Below are 18,967 nucleotides of genomic sequence, written 5' to 3'. Positions count from 1 at the left end.
TCATTAGATCAGAGTTAGTCTGTTGTCTGTTTTTTAGACGGAACAAGAATTAATTAATTATTTTCTTTTAACGAACGATATTATCTATAATAAGAGAGAAGACATGTGTTAGCCTCACAATAAACTAGTAATAATGTGATTCGAATTTTTCTTTAATGAAAATCAAACTGAAAACCTCTCAATTACATGTGAAAAAAATTACAATTATATTGTAGTACTAAATGTCATACAATGGGCAGCCTAATTTGGTATCGAATTCGCCATTCACGAGATTCGAACCTAAGACCTGTCACTTCCAAGTTAAGAGGAATACCAACAGACCGTAGTACTGAGTGACAATCATTTGTCTATTTAATTATCAACATCAAATTTCATTGTTTCTTGTATAACAAAGTATTTGTTCATTTCTTTGAACTCAATTAAATATCTTAAATATTTCTGATTTGGCTAATATTTTGCAAGGATGATTTATGAGGTACAACTTAAAAAATAAACGATTCGGATCGTTGAAATTCAATATGTTGTGGATTCCACAACGAATTCTCATTTTTTTTATTCCTTTCTTTAAAGGCCAACATGGCACTATCATCCCACAGGGCTTCTACACGTGAAATGGAGCCCAATGATTATGATTCTCACACTACATTAATCCTACTTGCACCAAGTGGGAATAACAAACATATAACTCCCTGTCACCAATAGATGAATTATTACATATTTTTCGTTATATTTAAGGGTGTCAAACTTTTGATTTAACTTATTCTTACTTATAAAGAAAATTTTCATTGTGCTAGAAATATGATTCGGTACACTAAATGTTATAACGCAATTGTTTAAATTTTCTTTTTCAAGTTTCCAATTAATTGTATTATTACACTTGACGTACCGGACCGTGTTTCTAACACACTGAAAAATCTCTCATGCTCATCACTCTACATCCTCTCTACTCTTGCTAACACCAATTACTTAGAAGGATTAGAATTTGATATAATGAAGACATGCCGTAGCCAACTCAGATCTATGTCATGAGCAAGGTAAAAGACACATTTCATATAGTAAACAATTAAAGCATGAGGAAAACGCATTCCCAATTGATAAATTCAAAAACACTCTTAAAGGTCACTAATGACAATATTAATATGAGGACTCTCTCCTTAGTTCTTCTCATAACTTCCTCACAATCTGATCAGAAACTGTCTTTCAACCCACCAAAAAAGTTTATGATCCTAAAAAAAGCTAGAACAACACACCATAAACATGTCCTCTCTCCAACAAAGTTTCTCTTCCAAATCTAGTTCGAACTTCAACGAGTTCCAATGGGTTATTCAAATCCGAAAAACACTCGAGGAAGAGCTCGACGATGATAGCGAAATCCCCGTTTCCATTTTCAATGTCCCGAAAACCCTTTTGGCAAGTGATCCTGATTCCTACACCCCACAAGAAGTTGCAATTGGTCCTTACCATTATTTGCGTCCGGAGCTCTACGAGATGGAGAGGTACAAAGTGGCTGCAGCTAAAAGAACACAAAAGAATCTCCAGTGCCTTAAGTTCCAAAATCTTGTTGATCAATTGATAAAGCTTGAGCCGCGTATTCGTGCTTGCTACCACAAGTACCTGGATTTCAATGGTGAGACTCTAGGGTGGATGATGGCGATCGACGCATCATTCTTGCTAGAGATGGTCCAAGTCTATGGAGCCAAAGAAGGGAAGATTTTGACCAGAGTTTCCTCAAAGATGTCACGCTTGGTTGACTATTCAGGCAGGAACTCAGCACACCATTCAATTCTAAGGGACTTGGTAATGCTTGAGAACCAAATCCCACTATTTGTTTTGAGAAAAATGTTGGAGTTTCGATTCCAATCGTTGGAAACTGCTGACGAGATGCTGCTTTCGATGTTGATGGGATTGTGCAAAGAGCTTTCACCCTTCAAGATGAAGGATGAGGACCTGCCGAAGATCAAAGTCTCAGAATGTGCTCACTTGCTAGACTTTTTGTACCAAATGATCACCCCCAAACTAGAACGCCGGCCCTCTGAAATTGTAGAAGCTGAGGATCAAGGCGAAGGCACAGACGAAGACAAGGAGTCAAAATCTACAAAGAGCCCGAATTACGTTAAACAATTTCTTGAGGAAGTATGGAATCTGCTGTCGAAACTAAACAAAGGGCCGGTACGTCTCCTTAAAAACATACTTGTATCCGGACCTATTAAAGTGATATTTAAATTGCCTTGGACAATCCTCTCCAGCCTTCCTGGATTTGCACTTTTGAAACAACCTGTTGCTTATTTATTCTCCTCCCAAGACAAAGAAGAAATCAAACCCGAAAATGAGAGTTCCGTCAACAAACCGCCATTGGTAGAGGAGATCACTATCCCTTCTGTGTCTGATCTTATGGAATCCGGGATCCGTTTTGTGCCAACAAAGGGTTGCATTTCATCCATATCCTTTGATCCCAAAACGGTCACACTTTACCTCCCCGCAACTAGCTTAGATGTGAACGCAGAGGTGATCCTGAGAAACTTGGTAACTTATGAAGCATCAAATGCATCAGGGCAGTTGGTTTTTACACGCTACACAGAAATGATGAACGGGATTATAGACACGGAGGAGGACGCAAAGCTGCTTAGAGAAAAAGGTATAATTCTGAACCGTTTGAAGAGTGATGAAGAAGTGGCCAGTCTGTTTAATGGTATGAGCAAGTCGATTCGGTTGACGAAAGTGCCATTCTTGGACCAGGCGATTGAAGATGTGAACAAGTATTATAACGGTAGATGGAAGGTTAAAATGGCAAAAATTTTCAAGGTTTATGTGGTTGGTTGCTGGCCAATTCTTGCTTTGCTGGCTGCCGTTTTTCTCTTGCTATTGATGGCATTGCAAGCGTTTTGCTCAGTTTATAGCTGCGGTCGCATATTTCACATCAACACTACCACTACTACTTAGTGATGATGCTTAATTAGTGTTTTTTTGTGTGTTCAATTAGTTAATTATATATTAACCCCTTCTATTTTTGCTAATCGATCACCTCTTGATTTGATTTTTCTGGCTGAAGAAAGGGATATGGCTGGGTTTGCCCACTTACTGTACTTTGTTATGCTTTCTATGGTGGATTTGCAATTAATCAAATGATTGTATGGTGCTTATTTCCCTAATGGGTCTGATTCTTTCTTTTTATTTTTAATCGATTGAATTAGTGGTTGTAAATTTGTAATGATGACAAATGACATGATTATTCCGATTTTATGTAAATGGTGCAATATATTATCTATATACGATTTTTTATTCTAAAAATTTCATACCACTAGGCACTATACTTATTTAAGATTATCAACTTCATAATTACAGCCTTTACAGGTTTTGTTTTGTTTTCTTCTTCAAATAATAGCAGTTTTATTCATTAAATTCGAATAGTAACATTTACGTCATTACAAAACAACCGTATATATAGCCAGACTAAAAAGATGGAGTTTAGTCAGTTAGACTCTAGACATAAAGTCATAGAGTATGCTGCATCGTTACAACAACGACAATGGGAAAATGAAAATCTTTCGTCAACCGAATATACCTCCAGTAGACACACATGTCAACCGGGCACCTTCTAGCATAGGTATGAGAGTTGATGAATCTGATTCTACAGTTACGTACGTGCATGAACCCTTATTAGTCAATACGTACATGCAACGCATCTGCTTCTGCCTCCACTATAAAACTAGAAGCACAAGGAAACCTCCCCCTCCCTCCTTCCATCTGAAACCACCCGACGCTATCTCTAACGATCCATCCAACTCCTCCTGCCATCAAGGTGTCACAGTTGACCTTAGGAGTGCCAAAAGCGACTTCCTCCAGCGTTCCTGCTTGCTCCTTCTCCCCCCAGCATGCTGGACAGCAACACACCTCCATACCAGAAAATTAGGTCATTGAGTTTCGTGAGATGCACATGGTCATGTAATTAAGGGATTTTATTATTTCCCATGATGTTTTGGTGCCTTTTTAAATATCACTTGGTGGTAGTAGCGTTTTGGCACACCAGTAAATAATCACGTGGATTGAATTGTGTATTATTTCATGAGAAATCCTATAAGAACAATGAAGAAAAATGCCTGAGCTCACAGCATGAATTGTCAGAATATGTTTAAAGTAGTAAGAACTGCTACTTAATTACGGAGATTTATATTTAATAAAGGAAATAAAAGAACTAAGAAGGTTAGGTCACTCAGATATACATTATACTATATATATCTATATATATTCTGACTGCTGCGATATGTACATAAGTACTAAAAATCTAATATCCTTTCCATGTGAAAGGCTAACTTACTTTATCTATATATGTCTGTCTAAACTCCAAACGTAGAAATTATTGAAAATAGTCGTCCAACCATTGCGGATAATAGATATGTCCAAGAACTAACTGGCAGTTGAGCTTGAGTCATTGTTGAATAATATAATCTACCAAGCTACCTAAAACTTTATTAAAATTATAGTGCATTTCTCCCTTAAAAAGATATATAACTTTGGATTTGATGCTGTGGATGTATAATTTTTGAAAAATTACTTGATAAGTTTTTAGGTCCAGCATGGCTCACTACTAATATTAGTGATATTGTCGCTAACTTAACCACCTATTGTTAAGTGTGTAAAATTTTATCATAGAAGACCTCGATGATTTCGGTCTGGTTTGGAAGATTCAAGATTGTACTTGATTACTCCAAAACTACCAGCAAGGAGATGATGCCGTTCGCTGGTCCTGCATGCATCCTAGAAAATTATTGAGTGCAAGGTAAGTTCAGCTCCTCAGGCCAAGGAAATTACAGGGAGTTCTAATTAAGGACTATAAGGGGTAGTACTACTACTAAGCGGGATTTTGCTCCACCGTTGCTGGGGTACAGGATAACTTATTCCCACCGACACGTGTAGACATGGTACAAATAGTTAAAAAAAAAAGAATTAAATTTCTAAAAGCTAGTTTGAAAGTGCTCTTAAAATAATTGAAAATGCTTTTGGTAAAACTGATTTTGGTTTCCAAAAGCACTAAGTGTGCTTCTTGCAGAAAGCACTTAAATATTTTTCCAAAATCCACTTGGGCATTTTACTAAGAGCAACTCCACCTCTAAAAACCAAGCTGGGCAAGAGTCTATTCAATCCACCAAAATGAATAGTAACTGACTGCAATGAATAGTAATTGCCCAAGTGTATCTTCATCCTTAATTTGAATAGCCTAGTCAATTCGTATTAAAATATTATTAATTTTTTTTATAAAATAATAAAAAAAAATTTATTTTTAATTTCGGATAAGATTTTTAACTAATTTTGTCAATCACATGATTCGAAAGTACAATTTTTGTGGAAGATGATTAGGTATTTATATAAAAAAATTCGTTTTATTTTTTCTGTATTTTTAAACAATTTTAATAATTTTTTTATTAAGTTAATTAATCTGGACCGTGGGATTTCAAAAAGGTTGAAATCCAACAGCCCAAAAGTGGACACGTGGCCAACTATAAGATTATGACATTTCTTTTAATTCTGGTACGCGTGCCTACACGTGTGTGTTTCCCATGCGCTAGCCACAAAAAAAAAAAAAAAATTCACATGTAAGACGGTTTCTTGCTCAATCCATTTTGTGCTTGGCTCAAAGTTGGCCTTTACTTTGGGTCAGCTAATTGGATGGGAGCAAACCCTAAGCAGTCTATTTAGTTGCTTGTAATTTGAGCTGTATCTTTCATGGGGATTTTTCTTTTCCTTTTTATCCTTTAGTTACATCTTGCAGGATCTAAATTTTCATTAAAGAGGAGGATAAAGTTATTTTCTACGATTAGCCAAACCATTGGGACAATCCCCAGCCCAGAATATTTGAAGCACGATGGGCCAATTTCGATATTATATATAGGCTGAAATTTCACTGAAAAGTCGAATTTAACTAGCCCAGAGCACAATCTTATTCCAACCAACCAATCCTCGGCCAATTTGGACGAAGTGTTTGAATACAAGCAACCTTACCATCACTGAAAAACAAACAAAAAAAACATAAACCTTACCCTCTATTTGACTCCTTTCAATCGAGAAAAACTTTAGTAGGGCCTAACTTAAGAAACTTCGGTATAACTTAATCCAAAGTTATTTCTCCTCTCAATCCGGTACAAAAAAACCCTTAACACTATACCATTTCTTCACTCTATATATATATATATATATTCAAATAATCTAAATAACTCTGTGTATATAGATTGTTTATTCACTCTATGGTCAACTAATCAAATGACCCATTGGCAATACAACCATCATTTAACTACTTGCGAAAAGCAAATCGTCTCCACTCTTGTTCAAGGTCCGTCATTTATCTCAAAAACAAGGTCAAATTCTTACTAGAGCAATTCGTTTAAATCTCTTAACTACTTGCAAATCTCCAAATTGTATCAAATTGTATTGGATGAACTGAGATTCTCTACAGATTTTTGTGTTCGGAGTCTAAGGACCAGTGGAATAGACTAATGCGGGCCACATTGTGGATGTAAATTTCCGCCGTCTCTTCCTTTGACGAAAATGCACACTAGTACATAACAACATATTTACCACATCAATTCCATCACGGGCATCAATAGCTCATGGTAGAAACTATTCAATTACCACGGTTAAATGTAGCTTGTGGTATATAATATTAATTCACCACGGTCAAATCCTGGCCCGTTGTTAAAAGTGAATAATCTACAATGGTTTTTAATTCCGTGATGGAATATCAAACCCACCACACGATATGCTTGTTGTGGTTACTTCAAATGACCACACCGCCTTTTGAAAATTCACCACGCCATCGGCCCGTGGTGGATGTTTTTTTGTTTTGTTTTTTTAATATTTTGGAGGATATTAAAATCTAAAATCCCAATTATTTCCCCTCGCATGACACTGGACGAAAACCCTAAAAAGAAAATGTCAATCCTTTGTCTCCATTTCTTCTATCTCAGGCCGGTCTCAGTTTGGTCGTCTCTCCGGTCATCTCTCCCTCAATCAGCGACAACCTCTCTACGACCTAGTTTGGGAGTGAGGTGCTTAAAAAAAAAGCACCCATGAAAAAAAGCTGTGAGGGTTTTAGGTGTTTGGTAAACTAAAAAAAAAGGGCTTATTTTGGAAGCTGCTGTGAAAATAAGCTGAAATCAAAGGAAAAAGCTGAAGCTGCTATTTGTAGCTTTGGAAAACTGGCTTTTTTTCAAAGCACACGGAGCTACAGTGCTTCTTTAATGAAAAGATCCACTATTAGACTGCTTTTTTTTCCAAAAGCACTTTTACAAAAAAGTTTACCAAACACTCTGCTGCTTTATTTCACAGCCGCTTATTCTCACAGCACAGCCGCTTATTCTCACAGCAGCTTTTTTTCAAAGCACAGCAATACCAAACCAGCCATCACTCAGGTTTCTTTTATCATATATCTTTTGATTTCGTTTTCTTTTTCTGAATAAGCATTTAAATTATCATTGATCATCGAACTTGGAGATGTGTATGCATTCTTGTGGCTTACAGCTCTCGCAAATTTCTCTTCCGGCGTTTCGCTCTCTCACACATCCATTCAAAGGCACACACTTTTCACATCATCATCGTAAATATATAATTTTGAGTTGAGAAGTATGTTTTTACTGTTTTGTTCTTCCAATTCAATAAAAAGATTGTATTTCACGGCCCAAAATCAATCCCATGTTACGAGGATTGTGTCATGGAGCAGCACTTGCTGTTGAAATTAGGTTCCCTAACTGGGTGTTTTTACTGTTTTGTTCTTCCAATTCAATAAAAAGTTTGGATGCTGCAGCTACTGCTCTATATACATATATATAACAACAACATTCAAACTAGTAAAGAGAAGAATGAACTTCTATATATATTATCAATGTAGTAATGAATAAATAGAGAATAAATGTATACAATTAATCTCTTTAGACCAAAAACAATGTACAATCTTTAAAGGCCAAACTGTATCATCAAAGTTGATCAACCTCTTCTTCCTTAAGTTTTGGTGTAATATTGGAAATTAGGTGTGCATATAGTGCAGTAGTGATCAAAGTAAGAAGCGGTGCCCTTAATATACATATATACACGCGCATATATATATATATGTATGTATGTATGTATGTATGTATGTATGTATGTATGTATGTATGTATACAACATGAACCAATTATATATAAGGGAAAAAGATATGCAGTTGTCAATTGAAACTGCAAATTCGACTATACTAGTGTACATGTTGTAAAGAAAATGCTTATTCACTTTATTTTATATAATATTTTCCTGCTAATTCACAGAAAATGCTTGTTCACTTTCTTTTTGTATAAGATTGATTGCTATAAGAAGATGGTTTGTATGAATCGTATGTACTAGCAAATGGTTTCGTGTATGTATTAATTTGATATTTGTAATTTAAGTGTTGATACAAGTTATACTTGAATAAATATATATAATATGTGTAAGTGTCTATATATATATCATATCATATCATATCATATTTTAGTATATTTTGCCATTAAGTTGTGATTTGTGGTTATTTTAGGATTACTTTTTATTTGGAATTGAGAAGCATTGTTGGAAACGATCATTGTTAACTATCTGATTGCAATGGACAAAGATTGGCTAACATTTTCGAGGTATATTATCTGCCTCAATGAATTTCATTTTTGACATTGATAAGTAGGGTCTGTTTAAAGTGATTAAGATTTATTTATAATACAGACCATCAACAGAATACAGAGAGGGTGCACAAAAGTTTGTACAAGTAGCTAAAGAATATGGAGGAAATCGAGATAAGATCATTTGCCCCTGTATAATATGTCAAAACCAATGTTTTCAACTACCTGCGATTGTGTATGAACACTTGGTTATGAATGGAATAGATCCTTCATATACTACTTGGGTGTTCCATGGTGAACAAGAAGCTGACGATGCTTCTAGACAAGCTTCCAAAGCTAGTTCCCAGGTATACGAGAATAAGTACTAAATAGTTAGCTTATGAAACTTATGAGATTTTGATATAAACTTATCGAATTTTGTGTCTTCCATGTTTGGTTGTCACAGAGAAGTAGTCCAAACATAGAAAGATACAACATTAAGAGAAAAGAAGGTTCTAAAGCCACTTCTCAGGTAGTAACACACGCTTAATAATAATTGTTAAATAGTTTGATAACTTAATCATTTAAAATTGGTGTTCTTATTTGATTTCTTTATGCTAGTTACAACCTGTTGGTATTTTACGAGGGTCTTCATGCAAGTTACTAAATTGGCTCGGAAATGGACAAGTTGTTGCAACTGGAGAAATAGAATCAACAAATCCTGAGGCGAAAGTTCATCACATGGTGCTTGGTCCTGATTGCTGAAAAGGTTGGGTAACTGTTGTCAGAGTGGAGAATATATCTTTGTACCGCCCTACAAGTGAATTTCGTGTCATGGAGGATGCTATATCTAGTACAATTGCCTGGCCATCAAAGTACGTCCGAGTTGGAGAGTAATTTTAGTTTGTACTTAGACTGGAAAATGGTACTTTGGCACTACATAGATAGTACTTTATGACTTCCGTTGTTTATGTATTCATTAGGCACTACATGGATAGTACTTTATGACTTCCGTTGTTTATGTATTCATTTGGAAACTCAAGTATTTTTAAATTATGTTATAATATTATCAAGTATTTTTTATGTAGTTTTTATACTGTAGTACATATGCAATTTTGTTGGTTATTCTGTACTAAAATATCACTACTACAATATATGCTATCACCGTCAGAGCAAAAACCGATGAGAAATCCGATTTCTGTCGAAAATTTGGCAAAAATCCAACATAAAACAATGTAATGTCGCATTTTCAAAGTGACACTATTGCTAGCATCACGAAAGGGCTTTAGCGTCGGTTTATTGGCTTAAACCGCCACTAAACAGCGTCGCTTTAAAGCGACACTAAAATTGACGTCGGTTTAAACCAACGTACACGTTACGTTGGTTTAAAGCGACGTTCATTAGCAATTTAATTGTAAAATATCCAACCTACTATCGCTTTTAAACGACATCGAAATAAAATGAAATCAATTAAATATCCCATAAACCGACGTCAAATAACAATTAAATAAATAAAATATGCAAACTAATAACAGTCTTAACCGACACCACCTTTGTTAATAATAATAAAAAAAAAAACCAACAGACTGCATTCGTCTTCAATTAATTGTAATAGAAATTTTTTATATAATTACAATAATAAATCCAAGGCCAAAATAAACATTAATGAAAATAATTAACAAGAAATATAGTGCCAAAATACACAAATATTGTACATCTAACACTCCACTTAATATACAAAAACTCATTCGTCATAACAACTACTAAATCCGACATTACAAACATAACATAAAAAAACAAAAAAGATAAAACGATTAAAGTGTCATATTTAGCCGACAAGAAAGCGAACCAAATAAACTACTGAGCCGAATCTGAGCCTGAATGTGGCACAGATCCTTCTCGTCCTTGAGGTCCTCTATCTAATGCCAACATCCTCGTCAAGTCCATATCAAATCCAACACCCGCAAGCATTTCAGAAAACCCCCAGCTGGAAATTCAGGACAAAATCCACTAGGAACAGCCATCTCGGGTTGATATACTAGCACTTGATAAGGTGGCTCCTGCATGTAAGGCATGGGAGGCTGCTGCATGTATGGCATAGGCGAATGCTGCATGTATGTCGTGGGCTGCATAGGCTTCAGATACATAGGATACAGAGGTTGCTGATTATGGCCAGCATACGGATATGCAGGGGGTGGCTGACTTTGACCCGACTGTTGAGGAAGAGGAGGCTGACTCTGGCTTGACTGTTGGGTTCCCGGGCTATACGGTGGTTGTGGTTGTGGTTGTGGCTGAAATCTTTGGAAAAGCCACGCAAACATCAGACTTTGCTTGTTCTCTAGGTCCGAAATCCGTTTATTGTTATTTTCGTCCCTCATTTTCAACTCATTATTTTGAGTCATCAGCAATGTCATTGCACTGTTAGATGACCTCTTGGAGGAAATTGATGTAGAAGATGAAGAAGACGCATAGGACACCATATCAGGAGTCACCCCATGACCGTATCTTCTGACTCTATTATACCTCTCAGGACCCATTTTATCAACATACACTCGGGTCCTAAGATCTTCATTATCCTCTTGGCCTGACTGAATCAAAGTTTGCAGATTGCTCTCCATTGTTGCCTTGCATTACAATTTTTAAAAATAAGAATTCAATCGTAAAACAGAAAAATAAGCTATAGAAAATAAAAATAAAAAACAATGAAATACTAACACAGTAAAATAAATTACCCATGTACGCTCCGATGTTTCATCAATCCAAGTTTCATTTTTTCGTGTATGACATTCACGAAAAAAGGTTACAGGATCTGCTTCTTTCCCATTCTTCTTCCGCTTTACCAAAAATAAAATTTCACACAAACAATTTTAAGCAAACCTCATTAAAATTAAAATTTATAACAACTATAGAATATTTAAAATAACATTTCTTCAAATTGTACAATCCATACATATTATTGCCGCTTTCTTGCTAAAGATTTTGTACCAGTAGTATGGTTCATTGTTTTCCTTTGCCGATTAATCTTATTTTTTTCAGCAACCTCCTGAAAATAAAATAAAAAATTATTACACAAATTTATAGTTATAACGAAATAAACTACATAACGATTACCTTTGTTTTATCTCCACTCCAGTATGCCAACAAATTAACCCACTGGGTAGGATTCACATCAGGAAGAGGCTGGCGACGCTCCTCTGCTGCTCTTTCGGCATAATACTCTTTTTTTTTTAACTTATTTCTAAACTCTTTATGTGCATGCTCCGCAACCTTAAGCGTCATAAAGCGGATTAAAGGCATTTTTGGTATATTTGCATCTTCAAAAACAATATTTCCCTACATCCAAAAAAAAAAAATAAATAAATAAAATCTACCAAGTCAAATATTATAACAATCATTGAATTATTCTTTTATTTTCTAGTAAAAATAAAAATATCTATACCTTAATTCTATTCCAGAAAACTTCCTTATCTTAATCCTTAATCCTACGCCAATGCTTAGCCACGAGAGATTTCTGTGGTCTCTAACCTCCGATGCCACATATTTTGAAAATGCACTAGAATTATCACTAATGCATTTTCCAGACATATCAAACGAACAAAGCTGTTTCGTCCATTTGGGAACTGCGGGTCCTCGCCTCCGTTGAGATGTTCCTTGTTCATACAAAAACCACAATTAAAACACACCAAAAAAGTAGGAAACAAATGTAAATTTTCAATTTAAGCATAATACTAGATTAAACACGCCCAAAAAAAAAGAAAAAGAAACTAATAATAATATAGAAAAATAACCAACTTCGAGCTCCTCCTCTTCCACATAAAGTTCCTCAGAACGTTGATGATCACTACTACTATCCATAGCAAAAGTAAAGGAATCACGGAAGAAATGGGGAATAAAGAAGATGGAGAAGGAGAGGGAGTGAAATGAGAGAATGAAAAGGAAACACACGGGAATAGGTCGAAATATAGAAGCTTAAATATGAAAAAAAACTTAGCGTCGAAATATGAAAACATTACGTCGCTTAAAATCGACACAACCTCTGACTCGACCTAGATACACGTAGCCTGACACACTTTTGACTGCAAGGATACTGGCGTCAAAATAGGGTCATATTGCGTCGGTTAAAACCGACGTTATTCTAACAGATTTGCCTAGCGTCGAAATAAAAGACACTTTGCGTCGATTTTAACTGACGTTCTTCTGACAGAGACAGTCATCGCAGTGGTCTCGAAATTGGACGTGCGAATGAACCGAGGCATCGAAATAATAAATGGTTGCATCGAAATAATAAGTGGTTGCGTCAGTTTAAACCGACGCATGAAACGAGGCGTCGAAATAATAAGTGGTTGTGTCGGTTTAAACCGACGCCAACTCTGACAGTGATTGAAAAATTCTTCCAATCCATTTCCCCGTGCAAAAAAACCGGGAAAATTCCCGCCCAACATAAAAAAAAAAAAGAGTTTAACTTAAAAAAAATGGAAACGAGGAGAAAAAAAAAAGTTTAACCCAAAATTAAAAAATAAGCAGTTATGTTATTTCATATAATATTTTAATAAATAAAATTTAACTTATAAATAATACTTAATAAAAAAACAGAAATATAATTTTAGGATCATTTTGATATAGATGCCTTAAATTTGAATTTTTTTAATCAAACATCTATAACTTTTAAACTTTTGATCAAACATTCTTCTGTTAATTTTTAATTAAAAATATGATTTTTATTGTAAATAATTAACCAACTAGTTCATAAAATAATATGATAAATATTCTAAAATCACCACAAACTTCCTATCTTATCTTATCATAATTCGTTTAAAATGAATTTTTCTTATTCAAATAATCTGTTGTATTAAATTATAAAAACATATAAACATCATATTAACATACAATTATGAAATATAACATGCACAAATATTAAATATAACGTACCAATTTGTATTAATCTGGGTATGTATTAGTATTTTGGTACGTTATGTAATTTTTTATTTAGTACGTACCAAGTTATTTGTACGTTGTATTATCCTTATTTTGGTACGTACATAACTTATGGTACGTTATGTGTAAGTTGTGTAACCCAAAAAAAAAGATAACTTTTCACATTAAAACATTGCACTAAAAAATATTTTGTCAACTCTTAAGAGTTTATTCATACTTTCATTAAGTATAACACAAGATTTTGTGGTATCCACTAGTGTAAATATTTTAAATTGAAGATCGAAATCATTCACTGTATTCATATAGGGTGAAGGAGTGTACATATAAAAAATCATCAAAATCAGAGTTAAAATAACCGTTAAATTGTAATTTTTCGTTAATAACCGTCGAATAAGTTTTTCCCATTACTTTATCTCATAATGTTTTTTTTTTTGCAATTTTTGACGTATGCGATCTCGAATTATATACAAACATGTTTGATAGTTGGATCATTGAAATTAGTTTCGTAGAATTCGTCTTCCATCAAAACGATAGATTCACTAACACTTAAAGAGTTTATTCATACTTTCATTAAGTATAACATAAGATTTTGTGGTATCCACTAGTATAAATATTTCAAATTGAAGATCGAATTCGTTCATTGTATTCATATAGGGTCAAGGAGTGTAGCTGTAAAAATCATCAAAATCGGAGTTAAAATAACCATTAAATCGTGATTTTTCGTTAATAACCGTCGAATAAGTTTTTCCCGTTACTTGATCTCAGAATGTTTGTTTTTTGCAATTTTTGGCTATGCGATCTCGAATTATATACAAACATGTTTGACGGTTGGATCGTTGAAATTAGTTTCGTAGAATTCATATTCCATCAAAACGATAGATTCACTAACACTTAAAGAGTTTATTCATACTTTCATTAAGTATAACATAAGATTTGTGGTATCCACTAGTGTAAATATTTCAAATTGAAGATTGAATTCATTCATTGTATTCATATAGGGTCAAGGAGTGTAGCTGTAAAAAATCATCAAAATCGGAGTTAAAATAACCATTAAATCGTGATTTTTTGTTAATAATCGTCGAATAAGTTTTTCCCGTTACTTGATCTCAAAATGTTTGTTTTTTGCAATTTTTGGCTATGCGATCTCGAATTATATACAAACATGTTTGACGGTTGGATCGTTGAAATTAGTTTCGTAGAATTCGTATTTCATCAAAACGATAGATTCACTAACACTTAAAGAGTTTATTCATACTTTCATTAAGTATAACATACACTAGTGTAAATATTTCAAATTGAAGATCGAATTTATTAATTGTATTCATATAGGGTCAAGGAGTGTAGCTGTAAAAAATCATCAAAATCGGAGTTAAAATAACCATTAAATCGTGATTTTTCGTTAATAACCGTCGAATAAGTTTTTCCCGGTACTTGATCTCAGAATGTTTGTTTTTTGCAATTTTTGGCATATGCGATATCGAATTATATACAAACATGTTTGACGGTTGGATCCTTGAAATTAGTTTCGTAGAATTCGTATTCCATCAAAACGATAAATTCACTAACACTTAAAGAGTTTATTCATACTTTCATTAAGTATAATATAAGATTTTGTGGTATCCACTAGTGTAAATATTTCAAATTGAAGATCGATCGTTTTTAGGGGTATAAAATTGTTAAATAAAAGAATTTAATATATATATATATATAATTATTATAGTTTTTAGAAGTATAAAATTGTTAAATAAAAAGAAAAACAGTGTAATTAACAACTCAAAAGTTTCTTGAACTGCAAATAAGAAAAAATAATCATCATTTTTTTCGCATTAATACATATAATTCACAACAGGTTTTTACCTTGCGTCGAAATAGACTGACATTGCGTCGAAATAGGCTAACATTGCGTTGGATCAAACCGACGTAACATGACAGTCTGTGTCGAAATAAGCTTTCATTGCGTCGAAATAATCTGAGGTTGTGTCGGTTAAACCGATGCCAACTGAATGAAAAAGCTCTTCCAATCCATTTCCTCGTGAAAAAAACTGGGAAAAGTCCCGCCCAAAATATTTCAATTAAACCGACGCAGATGACATATGTCGTCGGTTAAAAACGACAGGAAACAAGCTAAAAAAAAAGTATAACCCAATATTTAAAAAAAAAGGTTTAACTTATATATAATACTTAATAAAAAATAAAAATATAATTTTATAATAAGATATCATAACATACGAAATGAAAGATAGTATAATTAATACATAAAATAATTAACATATTTATTCCCTGTCATCATCTGTTAGCTCATCGTTGACATTGGCATGATTAACAAACTCGGTAGGCAATGCTAATGATTCAAGAAAAGGAGTCTCTTCCACGCCAACCCTTGTATGGAAATTTTCATTATCAAGAATTCGATCATCCAAGTTCGGTATGGCATAATCATCAATAGCATCACTATCCTCTAGTACGTCAAACAAATCCCTCGGCTGGGTTCGAACAACTACGTGCCAATCTTTTTCAATTGTGTCCTCCACATAAAATGCTTGTAATGCTTGTGATGCTAGTATGAAAGGATCATCTTTAAATCCCAATTGATTGAAATTCACCATAGTAAATTCATATTGATCGGTCTTCATTCCTCGTGGACTTTCATTATTAAACAATTTGCACTTCGACCCCTATCTCCTGCCTTAGTAAGACCACAATATTTAACCTCGAACATATCTACAACTCTGCCATAACAATTCACTTGCCCAATTGCTCCAGGAACATTTGCAGGTACAAAGACACCACAATTTTGATTCTTATGCTTATCATCCACAGATTTTATACGAAATCTAAACCCATGAACAATGTGACTTTTATATCTACTCACAACCCTACTAGGATAATTAGCTAGCCAATGCAAGTCTTGAGATATCAACGTGTCATTAGCATGATAGTTTGAATTCATCTGTAATAAGTATGAAGATAAAAATTGACAGAATAATTATAACATGTTATAATTAAAATGCAAAACAATAAATAAATAATGTGATTGTTATATCAACTCATATGTTGCTTGAACCATTATGGGAATTCTTTCTTGCTTAGCTCCTTAATTTGTCGCATAGTTAACCTTTCTCGACGATGTTTAGTTTTCAAGAATTCCTCATGTTGGCTACACAATTATGTCCAAATTTAGATAATTAATTTTTCAAAGTTAAGAAAATCAATAAAACATTAAGACGTATGATTAAACGTTCTTACCTTCTAAATGGGTTCACTTCATCACAATTATTTTTATATATATATATATATATATATATATATCTGTATTTATATATATTATATATATATATATATATATATATATTTGTTAAATAGTTTTTTTTTTTAATTTTGGAAAATAATTTATAACAGGCATTAGATGTGGTTAATTAGTAATCGACAACTGTCATAGCATGTGGTGTTAGATTTCAATCTACCACGGGTACAATCCGTGGTTATATTGCATTTGACAACTGGCATATCCCGTGTTAGAAACTGAGACTTTTTATCACCTCCAGATTACTAACAGACACAGTGTCTAGTGAATTGCAATTTATCATGGGTATTCACCGTGATAGATGAGTTTTTTTTCTTCTAGTGGCACCTACAAAATAATAACACCTAAGATTAAAGCAAAAAGCCTCATGTGCCACAATGAATGGGAGTTTTTGGCCGAAGAATCTCCGATACCAAAGTTAGAATTTTGAAGAAAAAAAAATGTGTTTAGAAGTTTGCAGGTAGAAAAATCCTCCTGAACTTTGGAGATAAAGTGAGTATTTATAGGAGAGATGGAGGAAATGGGCCGCCCTCTAAGGTTTAGGGGTGGCCGGCTATAGGCTTGTGTTTAAAGGGGAATATTGTAAGATATTTGTGTAAATAAATATCTTGTAGTAATTAGGAAAATATCATAAATAAATGGAATTAGGATTACTTACTTGAAATAGGTCTTCTCTGAATAGGAATGTATTTGTGATAAAAATAAGGAATTATCCTATCATAAATACCTTTGACTTTTCCTACAGGGAGGGTGCCTTGAGCAGTCGTTGATCTTTATCTGATCTACCTCATTTGCGCGTGGTGACTGAGAATGCTCTCTGTTCATTTAATAGGGATAATTTTGTATTTCTTGAAAAATAATTCACATGTAAGCTCCATGATTTTTGACTTTTTATTTTGTTCCACACACATGATATAAAATAAGTAACCCGAATCTATTAATCCTTGAAGAGAAATGTTAAGGAGAGTCTCTCTAAGTGAGATTTTATATAAACTCTTTGTTATTTAGCACAATGTTTATTACTGTTAGCACGAAAATTATGCTAAAAACATAAGATAAATGATCATTCATAGAAAATTTCATTTTTTAGAGTCTACTTATGATTTCTCCTTTTTGAATTGTGGACAAAGATCCAGAGAAATCTCAATTTGTACCCGATCAGAGCCACCTGGTGTTTTTAATTGTGTCGAGCAGAGAACAAGCATACCGTAAGGCACGTGCCGCCTTGATACTGATATCGGTGCTATTCTATGGTCGGCACGAAAACGAAAACCTCAAACCTTTCAAAATGCAAAAACCAAACAGAGACAGGCAGCTGTGGTATCAAAGACAAACCGTCCCCTAATAGAAGAAATTACACGTTATCGCCACGTGTCTTTAATTAGGCAAGCCAAACCCATTGCTTGTTTGAATCTTTGTCATCGCCCCATTAAATAATTTGTTCAAAGAAATAAAACTGATCAATTCATTGTTCAAACTTTATTAAAGACTTGTGGTCGACTTCATTTCTGATTAGGACTAAAGGGTGCCCGATAATCGACAAGTGTTTGGCCAGTTTTATTTCATATCCACAACTATATATATGTATACTTTAGGATTCTGAGACATATTTTTTAGGGTATACTTGGTAATATATTTCAACTATATAGTCGTCTATTTTTTAGGTATTTCGTCAAAATAATGTATATCAAAATCACTAAAAAATAAAATTATATGACTGTTAGATTAAATGAAGGTCATTTTAGAATGCATTAAAAGAAGGGAACTTTAACGAAAAGCACCCGGTACTGTTCACTTTAACGAAAAACCACATTTTTACACTAAAAAGTCAATCATGGTACTATTCACTTTACCCTTTATTTTGTCCTTATCATTAAAACTCAAAGTTTTCAAGCCCTTTTCATTAGTTTTCCTTTAAAAGAAAGCATATAAATGCTCTTCGTCTTTAAATGAACGAGGTTTCCATATCTAGCAATGACGAAAACAAATAGAACAGATCACAAATTTCCAATGTGTAACTTCCAAACAAACTAACACAATATCCAATTCCACTAATCACTCGAGTGGTCAATAGTCCAAGTACTTGAGTAATTGTTGTGGAGCAAAAAATAATCAAGAAAATTATGAAGGCGACAAATGT

The 18,967-nt window shown here is 33.8% G+C and overlaps 2 protein-coding genes across 2 annotated transcripts; both read left to right on the top strand.

Moving 5' to 3' along the window:
• The first annotated feature begins 1,129 nt into the window (after nucleotides 1–1,129).
• On the top strand, nucleotides 1,130–3,149 carry LOC139193763 (putative UPF0481 protein At3g02645). The gene has a single exon (XM_070817385.1). The coding sequence runs from the start codon at nucleotides 1,258–1,260 to the stop codon at nucleotides 2,938–2,940; it is 1,683 nt and encodes a 560-aa protein (XP_070673486.1). The 5' UTR covers nucleotides 1,130–1,257; the 3' UTR covers nucleotides 2,941–3,149.
• Nucleotides 3,150–8,538: 5,389 nt separating this feature from the next.
• Nucleotides 8,539–9,505, top strand: LOC139193770 (uncharacterized). Its single transcript, XM_070817396.1, has 4 exons — nucleotides 8,539–8,627; nucleotides 8,713–8,956; nucleotides 9,055–9,120; nucleotides 9,210–9,505. The coding sequence occupies exons 1-4, from the start codon at nucleotides 8,599–8,601 to the stop codon at nucleotides 9,351–9,353; spliced, it is 483 nt and encodes a 160-aa protein (XP_070673497.1). The 5' UTR covers nucleotides 8,539–8,598; the 3' UTR covers nucleotides 9,354–9,505.
• Nucleotides 9,506–18,967: the final 9,462 nt, after the last annotated feature.

Source organism: Malus domestica, chromosome 17, assembly GCF_042453785.1.
Source record: "Malus domestica chromosome 17, GDT2T_hap1".
Classification (NCBI taxonomy): domain Eukaryota; kingdom Viridiplantae; phylum Streptophyta; class Magnoliopsida; order Rosales; family Rosaceae; genus Malus; species Malus domestica.
This window is presented reverse-complemented; position numbering and strand designations above follow the sequence as displayed.